We start from the raw sequence: 14,364 nt of genomic DNA, 5'->3' as shown, positions 1-14,364 counted from the left end.
CTGTTAGAATTAGAATGAGAATCCCTCCAGCCCAAACCAAACCTCCAAAGAGTAACCCACCCAGACCCATTGCCCTATATTTTCCCCTGACTACCCCACAACACTACGGGCAATTTAGAATGGCCAATTCACCTGACCTGTATATCTTTGGACTGTGGGAGGAAACCCACGCAGACAGAGGGAGAATGTGCAAACTCCACACAGTCACCTGAGGCTGGAATCGAACCCAGATCCCTGGCGCTATAAGGCAGCGGTGCTAACCACTGAGCCACCGTGCCAGCGCAAACCACAGTGCCGCCTCCAAAGAATAGACTGTGGTTAGTGTTGGTAATGGCAGTGGGTGAAACTTAAATTACTGTGATAATTCCAGACGAAAACGTGACTCATTGCAGGGTAACCATGCCAGCCATTTTCAATAACTGTAAAACCCATCCAGGTCACTCATGGTCTTTCGGGAAGGAAACCTGCTCTCCTTACCTGGTCTGACCTACATGTGATTCCAGTCCTGCAGCAAAGGGACTGACTCTCAGTGAAAGATGGTCATTAAATACTGGCCAAGCCAGAGGTGCCCACGTCCCTCAAATAAATTAAGAAAATTAATGAAGATTTGCATTGAGGAATATAAATGGAGATTACAATTTCCCACAGCTGCTGCAATTATTGGGTTACAAGACACTCGATTCTTTTTAATTTGTTCATGAAATGTTCAAGAATCAACTGCATTGGATGTGGGTTTGGAGTCGCGTGTAGGCCAGACCAGAACATGTCCCAGAACATTAACCTGGGAGTTCTGGATTGTCAGCCCATTGACAATACCAGTATGCCACTGCATCTCCTGACAGTGAGACTGTGCTATTAGAGTCATAGAATCAAGGACATGTACAGCATCGTAACACACCCTTTCATTCATCTCATCCATGCTGACCAGATATCCCAACCCAATCTAGACCCACCTGCCAGCACCCAGCCCATATCCCTCCAAACCCTTCCTATTCATATACCCATCCAAATGCCTCTTAAATGTTGTAATTGTACCAGCCTCCACCACATCCTCTGGCAGCTCAGTCCATACACGTACCACCCTCTGTGAGAAAAAGTTGCCCCTCAGGTCTCTTTTATATCTTTCTCTTCTCACCTTAAACCTGCACCATCTAGTTTTGGATGCCCCTACCCGGGGGAAAGACTTTGTCTATTTTTCTGATCCATACCCCTTGTGATTTCATAACCCTCTATAAGGTCACCCCTCAGCCTCCAACGCTCCAGGGAAAACAGCCCCAGCCTGTTCAGCCTCTCCCTGTAGCTCAAATCCTCCATCCCGGCAACATCCTTGTAAATCTTTTCTGAACTCTCTCAAGTGTTGAATACAGGGCTAGAGACAGAATTCTTGGCAGTGTGGAGGAACAGTGGGATCTTGGGATACACGTACATAAATCCCTCAAAGTTGCCACCCAAGTGGATAGGGTTGTTAAAGAAAGCGTTTGGTGTGTTGGCTTTCATTAGCAGGGGGATTGAGTTTAAGAGCCATGAGGTTATGCTGCAGCTCTATAAAACCCTGGCGAAAGTGGGGACTGCAGATGTCAGAAATCAGAGTCTAGATCTGAGTGGTGCTGGAAAAGCACAGCAGGTCAGACAGCATCCAAGGAGCAGGAAAATCGATGTTTCGGGCAAAAGCCTTTCATCAGGAATAGAGGCAGGGAGCCTCCAGGGTGGAGAGACAAATGAGAGGGGGGTGGGGGTGGGGAGAAGGTAGCAAAGAGTACAATAGGTGGATGGGGGTGGGGATGAAGGTGATAGGTCAGAGATAAGGGTGGAGCGGACAGGTGGGAAGGAAGATAGGTAGGGAGGACAGGTCATAAGGATGGTGCTGAACTGGAAGGTTGGAACTGGGGTAAGGTGGGGGGAGGGGAAATGAGGAAACTGGTGAAGTCCACATTGATGCCCTGGGGTTGAAGTGTTCCGAGGCAGAAGATGAGGCGTTCTTCCTCCAGGCATCGGGTGTAGGCGCAAGTAGTCACAGATACTTGGTCAGGTCCACGCCCCCCAACAACCCACCCTCCCTTCCTGACACCTTCCCCTGCCACCACAGGAATTGCAAAACCTGCATCCACACCTCCTCCCTCACCTCCATCCAAGGCCCTAAAGGAGCCTTCCACATCCATCAAAGTTTCACCTGCACATCCACCAATATCATTTATTGTATCCGTTGCTCCCGATGTGGTCTCCATTGGGGAGACTGGGTGCCTCCTAGCAGAGTGCTTTAGGGAACATCTCCGGGACACCCGCACCAATCAACCACACCACCCTGTGGCCCAACATTTCAACTCCCCCTCCCACTCTGCCGAGGACATGGAGGTCCTGGGCCTCCTTCACCGCCATTCTCTCACCACCAGACGCCTGGAGGAAGAACGCCTCATCTTCCGCCTCGGAACACTTCAACCCCAGGGCATCAATGTGGACTTCAACAGTTTCCTCATTTCCCCTCCTCCCTCACTTTTCAAAACTCTAGCAAATACAGACCCAGGTATGGTAGATATTGGAAATCTGAAACAAACACAGAGATTGCTGGAGAAACTCAGCAGGTCTGGCAGCATCTGTGGAGAGAGAAACATAGTTAATGTTTCCAGTCTGTTCTTTCACAGCAAACCCAAAAATTCAGATTCCTGAAGAGGAGTCATACTGGGCTCGAAACGTTAACTCTGCTTTCTCTCCACAGATGTTGCCAGACCTGTTGAGTTTCTCCAGTTATTTCTGTTTTTGTATCACAAGGTAACAGTTTAAATTTTCCAGCCTCTTCCTGAAGTCCACAGCAGGAAGATCAATGAAGGAATGGTTCTAGTCTGTCAATTGTCAAGGAAGAGAAGACTCAAAGAGAGGAGATTGGCCAGAATTAGAGAGGGTCAGACAGGACGAGGTAGGTAAACCCCATGTAGTGACTGATTGTGAGGGAGAAGGTCAGACAGAGATGGGCTGGACTGATGGGAGAGAACACTCGAGATGGAGCAACAAATGGTGGAATTGACAATGCTAAGTAATAACTCAAAGCTCAGAAACCTGCATAGGCTCCTTATGACACAGCAAGATCCCAGCCATAGTGGTTTTCTTTGACTCGCTCCTCCTCTGAATGACTGGGAACTCAGTGACTTCAATGACCTCAGTGATGACCGTCTCAGTCACCTCCCTGATTTCAGTCACTTCCTGCCCAGTGACTGTTTGCCAAGACCATCCAGTTCCACATTCACACCTACAATCCCTTCCCACTGACAGCCAGAACTGATGGAGAGAATCAGCTTTAACATTGGAGATATCCTCTGTCACTAGCTCCACTTTGCTGATGTCCTTGGATTCTCCATCACTCTGTTTAGTCAATGATCCGGTGTCTCTACATGTCCAAGCTTTGGTGAACTGCTCCAAATCATCACTGCTCAGTTTCAGGCCATTGTGGTCATTCCCAGACACTGTTTGGCATCCAGTTTTGTGAATTCCGGAAGGTTCTGGCAGCCTAGCCTGGCAGTGTTTCCTGTCATGTCCAAGACAGAGTGAGTGACTGGAACAGCTGCCCATTGTTAATCCTTCAGCTGCTCAATGTTCCTGAACCTTCTCTCTGCAATTAAACAAAGGAACATTCCAGATAGAATTATACAGCACTGACAGAGAACATTCAGCCCACTTTGGCTCAGTCAGTTCCACTCCCCTGCCTCTTCCCTATGGCCCTACAATGTATTTCTCATCAGATGATTATTCTGATGCTGTCCTCTGATTGGTTGTAACCGACCACACTCTGTGACAAGTACAAGCCATTCAGCCCCTTCAACCTGCTCCAATTTTCAATAAAATGATACCTGAGCTGACTGGTTCCTCAAACCCACATTGCCACTGATAACTTTTCACCCCCTTGTTTAACAAGTATCTCTCCATCTCGGCCTTCAAAATATTCAAGGACTATGCTTTTCAGGAACAGTGTTTCAAAGACTCGTGACTCTGAAAATGTGCAGGTAAGGTGAATTGACCATGCTAAATTGCCCGTAGTGTTAGGTAAGGGGTAAATGTAGGGGAATGTGTCTGGGTGGGTTGCTCTTCGGAGGGTCGGTGTGGGCTTGTTGGGCTGAACGGCCTGTTTCCATACTGTACGGAATCTAATCTAATCTAATCAAGCCCCCCAACATACCTTCCTCCAGCCTAACAAATACCCAATACCCATTACTCTCTGCATCCTGTCACTCTGCCAATTTTGATCACGTCCCTTATATTCTGACAGCTATATATTATTCATCGGTCTGTTTTGTGCAGCTCTGTATTGAATGTCTTTCGAAAGTCCATGTACACCCTGTTAACAGTGTTCCACTTGGTAATTCACAGGCTCATACAGCACAGTTGGTGAACATTCAGCCCATCATGTCCATGCAGGACACGGATCTGATTATATTCATCCCATTTTCCAGCTCTTGGCCCATCATCCCAGATCCTATGGAAATGAAAGTGAATGTTTACATCCTGCCTCAGGTTTGTGGGAGTTTGGACTCAACCATCATTTCAGGCAGTGAGTTGCAGACTATCACTGTCCTCTGAGTATAAAATATTTCTACTCAACTTCCCTCTTGTCTTTTGTCATCTTGACTTAAATCCAAAGCCCCTGGTTAACGTCCCCTCGAAGAATGGAAAGACTGCTTTCCAATCCACCCTATCCAAGCCACCATAACGTTATCCACCTGCACCAAGACTTCAAGACTGGTCAGCTCCCAGCCCCATCATCACTTCACGAAGTGTCTCCTTCCCTCCCCCCTCCCAATTTATAATCATTTCTGGGGTGTTGTTCATGTCCTCTACACTCAAAACAGCAACATCAAATTTGCTGATTTCATCATCATGTCCTCGTCCCCATTCTCAGTCTTGAATTGGACCAACACTCACTTCCCTAACCCATTCCCTTTTTAAGTCCATCCATTGATCTTCCATGCTGGGCTTCTTCTAATAATTCAGTAACTTCCTCCTGGTCAGGGACAGCTACACTGTCAGAGTGAGGGAGACCTCATTGGAGTGAGGCTGAAAGAGTGAGGAACTGGGAGTTTGGGTCAAAGCGGGAATTTAACAGGTAAATTAATTATAGAGTAAAAGGCAGAATCAGGCCCAGAGCCAATAGGCTTTAAGGAAATTAAACAGCCAAATCGATCAAACACCTGAAATTTCTTTTCTAAATGTGCACAGCATCTGAAACAAAGTCAATGAGATCTAAAGGTACAAACAGTAAATACTGGATTGGACACAGGAACATGTTTATCAGGAAGCAGCAGAGACTAGAGTGAGGAGAGAACATGGTGTTGATCCAGTGACATAGTTCCTGAGGTCAGGATTGACAAGGTGATGCAGAGCAATCAGACACAGCTGACTGGGTGACACAGTTCTAATTGGGTGAGTATTATTACTATTTTTATTGATTATAGTTTATAGGGTCTTTCTTTGGCATTTATAGATCATACAGGCAATAATGCAGAGGTGCAAAGATAAAGGATTCTAGAGTAATTGATATTATCTGACTTTCAGGGCAATCTGAGTATTTTATCCAAAGGAGTAAGCCACAGTAGCAGAGCTTGAAACTGTTGCTCCTCTGGATCTAACATTTCCCAGGGCCTGGGACTAGTGCAGCTGTAGTTCCTGCTGAGAGAGTCCTGGATAACACAGATAATAGAGGTAGACACACAACAAGATAAGAAAGGGAATGGGGTAACCACCAGGCAGAGATGTTGGTCAAGGCAGGAAGTGCAGGCCTCTCCTGTGGCCATTCCTGTGCAATGCTGATTGACCACTTTGGATACTGTTGGGGGAATGGTCTATCAGGAGGAAAGTGATAGCAGCTGAATTAGCAGCTCGATGGTTATCTCACTGCACATGGTCAGGGGAGAAAGTGTGGGAATGCAATAATTATCAGGAGTTCAATTGTAAAGGGAATAGACAGGATGGTATGGTGTCTCCCCAGTGCTAGGGTCAAGGGTGACAGAACATTCCAGAGCTGGGCAGTGGTGGTGAACAGCCAGTGGTTGTGGTACACAACAGTATCAATGACATAGATAAAACAGGGATGTGACCCTAAAGACAGAACAAGGAAGTATTTAGAAACTTCAGAGATAGTGATTCCATTCCATTCCCTTCCCTACAGCATGGAAACAGGCCCTTTGGCCCAACCAGTCCACACCGACGAGTAACCCACCTAGTCCCATTTCCCTCTGAGTAATGCACCTAACACTGTGGGCAATTCAGCATGGCCAATTCACCTGACCAGCACATCTTTGGACTGTGGGAGGAAACCCACACAGACACAGGGAGAATGTGCACACTCTACACAGACAGTCACCCAAGGCTGGGATTGAACCTAGGACCCTAGCACTATGAGGCAGTAGTGCTAACCACTGAGCCACTGTGCTGTGAGTATTACTACCAGTGCCACATGCTGGTCAGAGTAGAAACAGCATGATATATCAGAGAAACACATGCCTGAAGAGATGGGGTGAGGGGCGAGGTTTCAGAGTCCTGGGGCATGGGAATGGTTCTGGGGGATGTGTGACAGAAGTAGGCCATTCAGCCCCTCGAGCCTGTTCCACCATCCAATGAGATCACAGCTCTTCTGTGGCCTAACTCCTGATACCTGCCTTTGAACAATATCTCTTAAAACCTTTGCTAAACACAAATTTATCTATTTCTGATTTAATACTAACAACTGATCCAGCATCAACTGTCATTTGTGGAAGAAAGTTCAAAATCTCTCCCATCCTTTGTGAGGAGAATTGCTTCCTAATATCATTCCTGAATAGTCTGGCCCTAACTTTCAGACTATGCCATCAAGTTCTAGAATCCTCAACCCATGGAAATAGTTTATCTACTCTGTCTTTTCCTATCAATATCTCTCGGATTGCGATCAGATCACCCATTAGAACATAGAACATAGAAAAATACAGCGCAGTACAGGCCCTTCGGCCCTCGATGTTGCGCCAACAGAAGCCTACCTAACCTACACTAGCCCAATAACCTCCATATGCTTGTCCAATGCCCACTTAAATGACCATAAAGAGGGAGAGTCCACCACTGCTACTGGCAGGGCATTCCATGAACTCACAACCCGCTGAGTAAAAACTCTACCCCTAACATCTGTCCTATACCTCCCACCCCTTAATTTAAAGCTGTGTCCCCTAGTAACAGCTGACTTCATTAGCGGAAAAAGGTTCTCACTGTCAACCCTATCTAAACCCCTAATCATCTTGTACACCTCTATCAAATCACCCCTAAGCCTTCTTTTCTCCAATGAGAAAAGCTCCAAGTGCCTCAGCCTTTCCTCATACGATCTTCCTACCATACCAGGCAACATCCTGGTAAACCTCCTCTGCACCCGTTCCAGTGCCTCCACATCCTTCCTATAATATGGCGACCAAAACTACACACAATACTCCAGATGCGGCTGCACTAGAGTCTTATACAACTGCAACATGACCTCAAGACTCCGGAACTCAATTCCTCTACCAATAAAAGCCAGTACGCCATATGCCTTCTTCACAGCACTATTTACCTGGGTGGCAACTTTCAAAGATCTGTGTACATGGACACCAAGATCCCTCTGCTCTTCCACACTACCAAGTAGTCTACCATTAGCCCAGTAATCCATCTTCTTGTTACTCCTACCACAGTGAATGACTTCACACTTAGCTACATTGAACTCCATTTGCCACCTTACTGCCCAGCTCTGCAACTTATCTATATCCCGCTGTAACCTGACACATCCTTCTTCGCTGTCCTCAACTCCACCGACTTTCGTGTCATCCGCAAACTTGCTCACCCAGCCTTCAAGCCCCTCCTCCAGGTCATTTATGAAAATGACAAACAGCAATGGTCCCAAAACAGATCCTTGTGGAACACCACTAGTAACTGCGCTCCAAGATGAACCTATACCATCAACTACTACCCTCTGTCTCCTTCCAGCCAGCCAATTCCTAATCCAAACCTCTAATGCACCCTCAATGCCATACCTCCGTAGTTTTTGCATTAGCCTGCCATGGGGTACCTTATCAAACGCCTTGCTAAAATCCATATACACCACATCTACTGCTTTACCCTCGTCCACTTCCTTGGTCACCTTCTCAAAGAATTCAATAAGATTTGTGAGGCACGACCTGCCCTTCACAAAACCATGCTGACTATCCTTGATCACATTATTCCTGTCCAGATGTTCATAAATCCTATCCCTTACAATTCTCTCTAAGACTTTGCCCACAACAGAAGTGAGACTCACTGGCCTATAGTTACTCGGGCTATCCCTGCTCCCCTTCTTGAACAAGGGGACCACATTCGCTATCCTCCAGTCCTCTGGCACTATTCCCGTAGACAACGACGACATAAAAATCAAGGCCAATGGCTCCGCTATCTCCTCCCTAGCTTCCCAGAGGATCCTAGGATAAATGCCATCAGGCCCAGGGGACTTATCTATTTTCATCCTTTCCAGTATTCCCCAGACCTCTTCCCTACGTACCTCAAAGCCATCCATTCTAATCACTTGTGACTCAATATTCACATCAGCAACAGTGTCCTGTTCCTGAGTGAATACTGACGAAAAGTATTGATTTAGTGTCTCACCAATCTCCTCCGCCTCCACACACAACTTCCCACTACTATCCTTGACTGGACCGATACCTACCCTAGTCATCCTTTTATTCCTTTTATAAGGCTTCTACATTGCAGAGGAAACAGGCCTCATTTGTATCGCCTTGATGCATAACCTAACCTCTAAAATCCAGTCATCATTCTTGTGAACCTTTCATTGTATTCCCTCCCTCTGAGGCCAATTCAACCTTCCTAAGGTGTGATGCCCTGACATGCTCTCAGTACTCCACGTGGAGCCTAGTCAGGGTTTTATATAACTGCAGCATAACTGCGTCCTTGCCCTCTGTTTAGCTTGTGCTGGGATTGTTGTGCTGTCCCAGTCGAATTTGTGGTCCCTGTCATCTGTGTGTATGACACTAGGAGCATCTGGTCATGGCATTTAGTGGCTAGTTGATGTTCGTGGAAGTGGACTGTTAGTTGTCTGCCTGTTTGCCCTATATTGTGTTTTGTGCAGTCTTTGCATGGAATCTTGTAAATTATGTAAATTACAAGGACCACAAATTCGAGTGGGACAGCACAACAATCACAGCACAAGCCGGAAAGAGAATAGCCAGAGAATTCCTAGAAGCATAGCACTCAACCACGGACTCAATCAACAAGCACCTAGACTCAGTATACCAGCCACTACTACAAACAACCGAAAGCAGCAGAAACAGACCCAAATAAATTCCAGAAGACTCAGTACAGCCGCACTTCACAGGAGGCTCCAAAACACTGAAGATGTCATCTAGACAGGAGTTAAAAATGTCTGCAAATGAACTTCCCAGCTCAGCGAACATACCCACAACCACGACAATGAGAAAAGTGATTAGCAGGGAATTGAAGCCAAAGTTCAAAATAACGTGAACAAGACTAAAAATATTAAGAAGACAATACTCAAGGCTTTGTGTCCGAGTATATGGGGCACTCACAATAAAGTGGGCAGATGAAACACAGCAGTCAATAACAACAGGTTTGGAAGTATGGAGCAATGGCTGCTGGGAGACTAAGGAAGGGGAGCTGAATATCAGGAGTATTCAGTAATTAGGAAGACCAGGCAAAAACGCAAGATGATGGAATTGTCTTTACTGGTTAAAGAGGAAATTAATACAATAGAGAGGAAGGATATTAACTCTGACAATGTGGAATCTGGATGAGTAAAGCAAAGAAACACCAGGGGGCAAAAATCATGAATGGGAATTGTAGAGACCCCAAGCTGCAGGGGTGACCTTGGGAATGGCATTAAACAGGAAATTAGACACATGTGCAATAAACAAATTCATCTCCCTTACACTCACTCTCCATACGATCATCAAATAAAGGAGCAGAGTTAGACCATTCGGCCCATCGAGTCTCCTCTACTATTCGATCATGGCTGATAGGTTTCTCATTTCCATTCTCCTGCCTTCTCCATGTAACCCTTTACCCCCTAACTCATCAACAACCACTCTATATACTTCATCGAAACCCTACAGTTTGGAAACAGGCCCTCCGGTCCAACAAGTCCACACCAACCCTCTGAAGAGTAAGCCACCCACACCCATTCCAATTACTGTACATTTACCCCTGACTAATGCAACTAACCTACGTATCCCTCAGCACTACAGGTGGCACAGTGGTTCAGTGGTTAGCACTGCTGCCTCACTGCACCAGGGGTCCCAGGTTTGATTCCAGCCTTGGCCAGACTGACTGTGTGGAGTTTGCACATTTTCCCCGTGTCTGTGTGGGTTTCCTCCGGGTGCTCCGGTTTCCTCCCACAGTCCAAAGATGTGCAGGTTGTGTGAATTGGCCATGCTAAATTGCCCTCAGTGTTAGGTGTGTTAGTCAGAAGGAAATAGGTCTGGGTGGGTTACTCTGCAGAGGGTCAGTGTGGACTTGTTGGGCTGTTTCCACACTGTAGGGGACCTAATCTAATCTAGTCACTATGGGTAATTTCCCATGGCCTGCACATCTTTGGATCATGGGAGGAAACCCACGCAGACACAGGGACAATGTGCAAACCCTAGTCCCCGACGCTGTGAGGCAGCAGTGCTAACCACTAAACCACTGTGCCACCTTTCTTAAATACACACAGTGACTTGGCCTCTGCAGCAAGGAGTTTCAGAGTCACCACCCTCTGGCTGAAGAAATTCCTCATCATCTCAGTTCCTTCACACTGAGGCTGTGCCTGCGGATCCCAGTCTCTCCCACTGGTGGAAACAACTTCTCCATGTCCACTCTATCCAGGCCTGTCAGTATTCTGTAATTTTCAATCAGCTTCCCCCCCCCGTCCTTCTAAACTCAGAGTCATAGAGATGTACAGCAGGGAAATAGACCCTTCGATCCATGCTGACCAGATATCCCAATCCACGTACCACCTTCTGTGTGAAAAAGTTGCCCCTTAGGTCTCTTTTATATCTTTCCCCTCTCACCCTAAACCTATGCCCTCTAGTTCTGGACTCCCCCACCCCAGAGAAAAGACTTTGTCTGTTTACCCTATCTATGCCCCTCATGATTTTGTAAACCTCTATAAGGTCACCCCTCAGCCTCTGACGCTCCAGGGAATACAGCCCCAGCCTGTTCAGCCTCTGCCTGTAGCTCAGATCCTCCAACCCTGGCAACATCCTTGTAAATCTTTTCTGAACCCTTTCAAGTTTCACAACATCTTTCCGATAGGAAGGAGACCAGAATTGCATGCAATATGCCAACAGGTTTAATTGGAAGCACACTAGCTTTCAGAGTGATGCTCCTTTATCAGGTGATTGTCACTCCGAAAGCTAGTGTGCTTCCAATTAAACCTGTTGGACTAAAACCTGGTGTTGTGTGATTTTTAACTTTGTACACCCCAGTCCAACACCGGCATCTCCAAACCATGCAATAGTCCAACAGTGGCCTAACCAATGTCCTGTACAGCTGCAACATGACCTCCCAAGTCCTGTACTCAATACTCTGACCAATAAAGGAAAGTATACCAAACGCCTTCTTCACTATCCTATCTACCTGTGAGTCCACTTTCAAGGAGCTATAAACCTGCACTCCAAGGTCTCTTTGTTTAGCAACACTCCCTCGGACCTTACCATTAAGTGTATAAGTCCTGCTAAGATTTGCTTTCCCAAAATGCAGCACCTCGCATTTATCTGAATTAATCTCCATCTGCCACTTCTCAGCCCATTGGCCCATCTGGTCCAGATCCTGTTGTAATCTGAGGTAACCCTCTTCGCTGTCCACTACACCTCCAATTTTGGTGTCATCTGCAAACTTACTAACTGTCCCTCTTATGCTCACATCCAAATCATTTATGTAAATGACAAAATATAGAGGGCCCAGCACCGATCCTTGTGGCACTCCACTGGTCACAGGCCTCCAGTCTGAAAAACAACCCTCCACCACCACCCTCTGTCTCCCATCAAATACTCACAGGACAGGGACAGCACGAGGTTAGATACTCCCTCACTCTTTCTCTCCACAACTGGGATTTTTTCTCACACACTCCTTCACAATCACTCTCCCTCGCTCCCCCTCCCACACTCTCCCTCCCTCACTCTCCCTCCCTCACTCACTCACTCCCCTCCCTCACACCCCCTCCCTCACGCTCCCTCCCTCCCTCACTCCACCCTCACTCCCTCTCTCTCCCTCTCCCTCCCTCCCTCAGTCCCCCTCCCTCACTCCCCCCTCCCTCTCTCCCTCATCCTCACTCTCCCCCTCCCTCACTCCCCCTCACTCCCTCACACTCACACCCTCCTTCACTCCCCCTCCCTCCCTCACTCCCCCTCCCTCACACACATCCTCCCTCCCTCACTGCCCCTCCTTCACTCTCCCCTCCCTCACACTCCCCCTCCCTCACTCTCCCTCCCTCACTCCCTCTCTCACTCCCCCTCCCTCCCTCTCTCCCTCCCTCACACTCCCACACTCCCCCTCCCTCCCTCATTCCCCCTCCCTCACTCCTCCTCCCTCCCTCATTCCCCCTCCCTCATTCCCCCCTCACACTCACCCTCCCTCACTCCTCCTCCCTCCCTCCCTCATTCCCCCCTCACACTCACCCTCCCTCACTCCTCCTCCCTCCCTCATTCCTCCCTCCCTCTCTCCCTCCCTCACACTCCCACACTCGCCCTCCCTCCCTCACTACCCTCCTTACTCTCCCTCACTCCCCCTCCTCCCTCATTCCCCTTCCCTCACACTCACCCTCCCTCACTCCTCCTCCCTCCCTCATTCCTCCCTCCCTCTCTCCCTCCCTCACACTCCCACACTCGCCCTCCCTCCCTCACTACCCTCCTTACTCTCCCTCACTCCCCCTCCTCCCTCATTCCCCTTCCCTCACACTCACCCTCCCTCACTCCCCCTCCCTCCCTCATTCCCCCCTCACACTCACCCTCCCTCACTCCTCCTCCCTCCCTCCCTCATTCCCCCCACACTCACCCTCCCTCACTCCCCCTCCCTCCCTCATTCCCCCCTCACACTCACCCTCCCTCACTCCTCCTCCCTCCCTCCCTCATTCCCCCTCCTTTATTACTTACCTTGTTATCTGTGCCAGCCACTTTATTTCAGTCCTGCCTCAGCACCTCTTCTCTTTCTCAGTCTCTTTTCTCTCTCTCTTTTTATCCCTTTTCTCTGCCTTTCTCTCTGTCCGTTTTCTCCCGCCCCTTTTTTTTCTCCCTCGCGTTCTCTTTCTGACTTTTTCTCTATGTCTCTCTCTCCCTTTCTTTCTATCTCCCTCTCTCTGTTTCTCTCCGACTATTTCTGTCTCTCCCTATCTTTCTTTCTCACTCTTTCTCTGTCGCCCTGTCTGTCTGCCTCTCTCTGTCTCACTCTCTCTCTTTCACCCTGTGTCTCATTATCTCTCTGTCTAACTCTCTGTCTCCCTCTCTCTGTAACCCCCTGTCTCTATCTCACTGTCTCTCTCTGTCTCCCTCTCTCTGTAACCCCCTGTCTCTATCTCACTGTCTCTCTCTGTCTCCCTCTCTCTGTAACCCCCTGTCTCTAACTCACTGTCTCTCTCTGTCTCCCTCTCTCTGTAACCCCCTGTCTCTATCTCACTGTCTCTCTCTGTCTCCCTCTCTCTGTAACCCCCTGTCTCTATCTCACTGTCTCTCTCTGTCTCCCTCTCTCTGTAACCCCCTGTCTCTATCTCACTGTCTCTCTCTGTCTCCCTCTCTCTGTAACCCCCTGTCTCTATCTCACTGTCTCTCTCTCTCTGTATCTCACTCTGTCTGTCTCTCTCTCTCTGTCTCACTCCCTCTCTCTGTCTCTCTCTCTGTCTGTCTCTCTCTGTCTGAGCTAAACTCTGTTGCTGCTCCTCTCTCACACCAGGCACTGAACTGGGGGTTGTTCACTTGTTTCTGATCATTTATCACAATCAGCTCAGCCTGAGAATCTGTTCCTGTTCTCTCCGTCTGACACCAGCTCTTCAATGCCCCTCACCCAAAATCTGTCTTCAGCCAATCACTGGCTTCTCCCTACCCAAGGCACGGGCTACAGCCCCTGGGAAAGTAACAAGGGCCAGAAACCTGTCCCCAACTGCCACCCAAATCCCCATCCCCCGAAACCCACTATTAGCCTCTCACTGTCTCTCTCTCTCCCTCTTTCTGTCTCTCCCTCTCTCTGTTTCTCAGTCTTTCCCTCACTCTCTCCATTTCTCTTTCTCAGTCTCTCTCTCTCTCTCTCTCTCTCTCTGATTTTCAGACTTTCTCCCTCACTCTTTCTTCCTCTCCGTTTCTCAGTCTCCCTCTCCCCTCCCTCTCTGTTTCTCAGTCTCCCTCCCCCCCTCTC

General features: G+C 48.2%; 1 protein-coding gene across 13 annotated transcripts in view; it reads right to left on the bottom strand.

The window, feature by feature from the left end:
- macf1b (microtubule actin crosslinking factor 1b) overlaps positions 1-13,959 on the bottom strand; it is a 228,923-nt gene extending 214,964 nt beyond the window's left edge. For 9 of the 13 annotated variants that reach the window (XM_072576562.1, XM_072576566.1, XM_072576574.1 and 6 more), the window contains exons 1-2: positions 13,113-13,958; positions 3,052-3,601 (exon numbers count right to left, since the gene is read on the bottom strand). In XM_072576562.1, coding sequence (XP_072432663.1) covers positions 3,052-3,561 — 510 coding nt within the window. In that variant the 5' untranslated portion in view covers positions 3,562-3,601; positions 13,113-13,958. Of the gene's footprint in view, positions 1-3,051; positions 3,602-13,112 lie in introns of all 13 variants that reach the window. The other 4 variants (XM_072576571.1, XM_072576569.1, XM_072576570.1 and 1 more) reach the window with 2 other exon arrangements.
- Between the last annotated feature and the right edge of the window lie 405 nt (positions 13,960-14,364).

This window comes from Chiloscyllium punctatum, chromosome 8 (assembly GCF_047496795.1).
Source record: "Chiloscyllium punctatum isolate Juve2018m chromosome 8, sChiPun1.3, whole genome shotgun sequence".
NCBI classification, from domain to species: domain Eukaryota; kingdom Metazoa; phylum Chordata; class Chondrichthyes; order Orectolobiformes; family Hemiscylliidae; genus Chiloscyllium; species Chiloscyllium punctatum.
The sequence above is the reverse complement of the archived record's forward strand: the minus strand, read 5'-3'. Positions and strand labels throughout refer to the sequence as shown.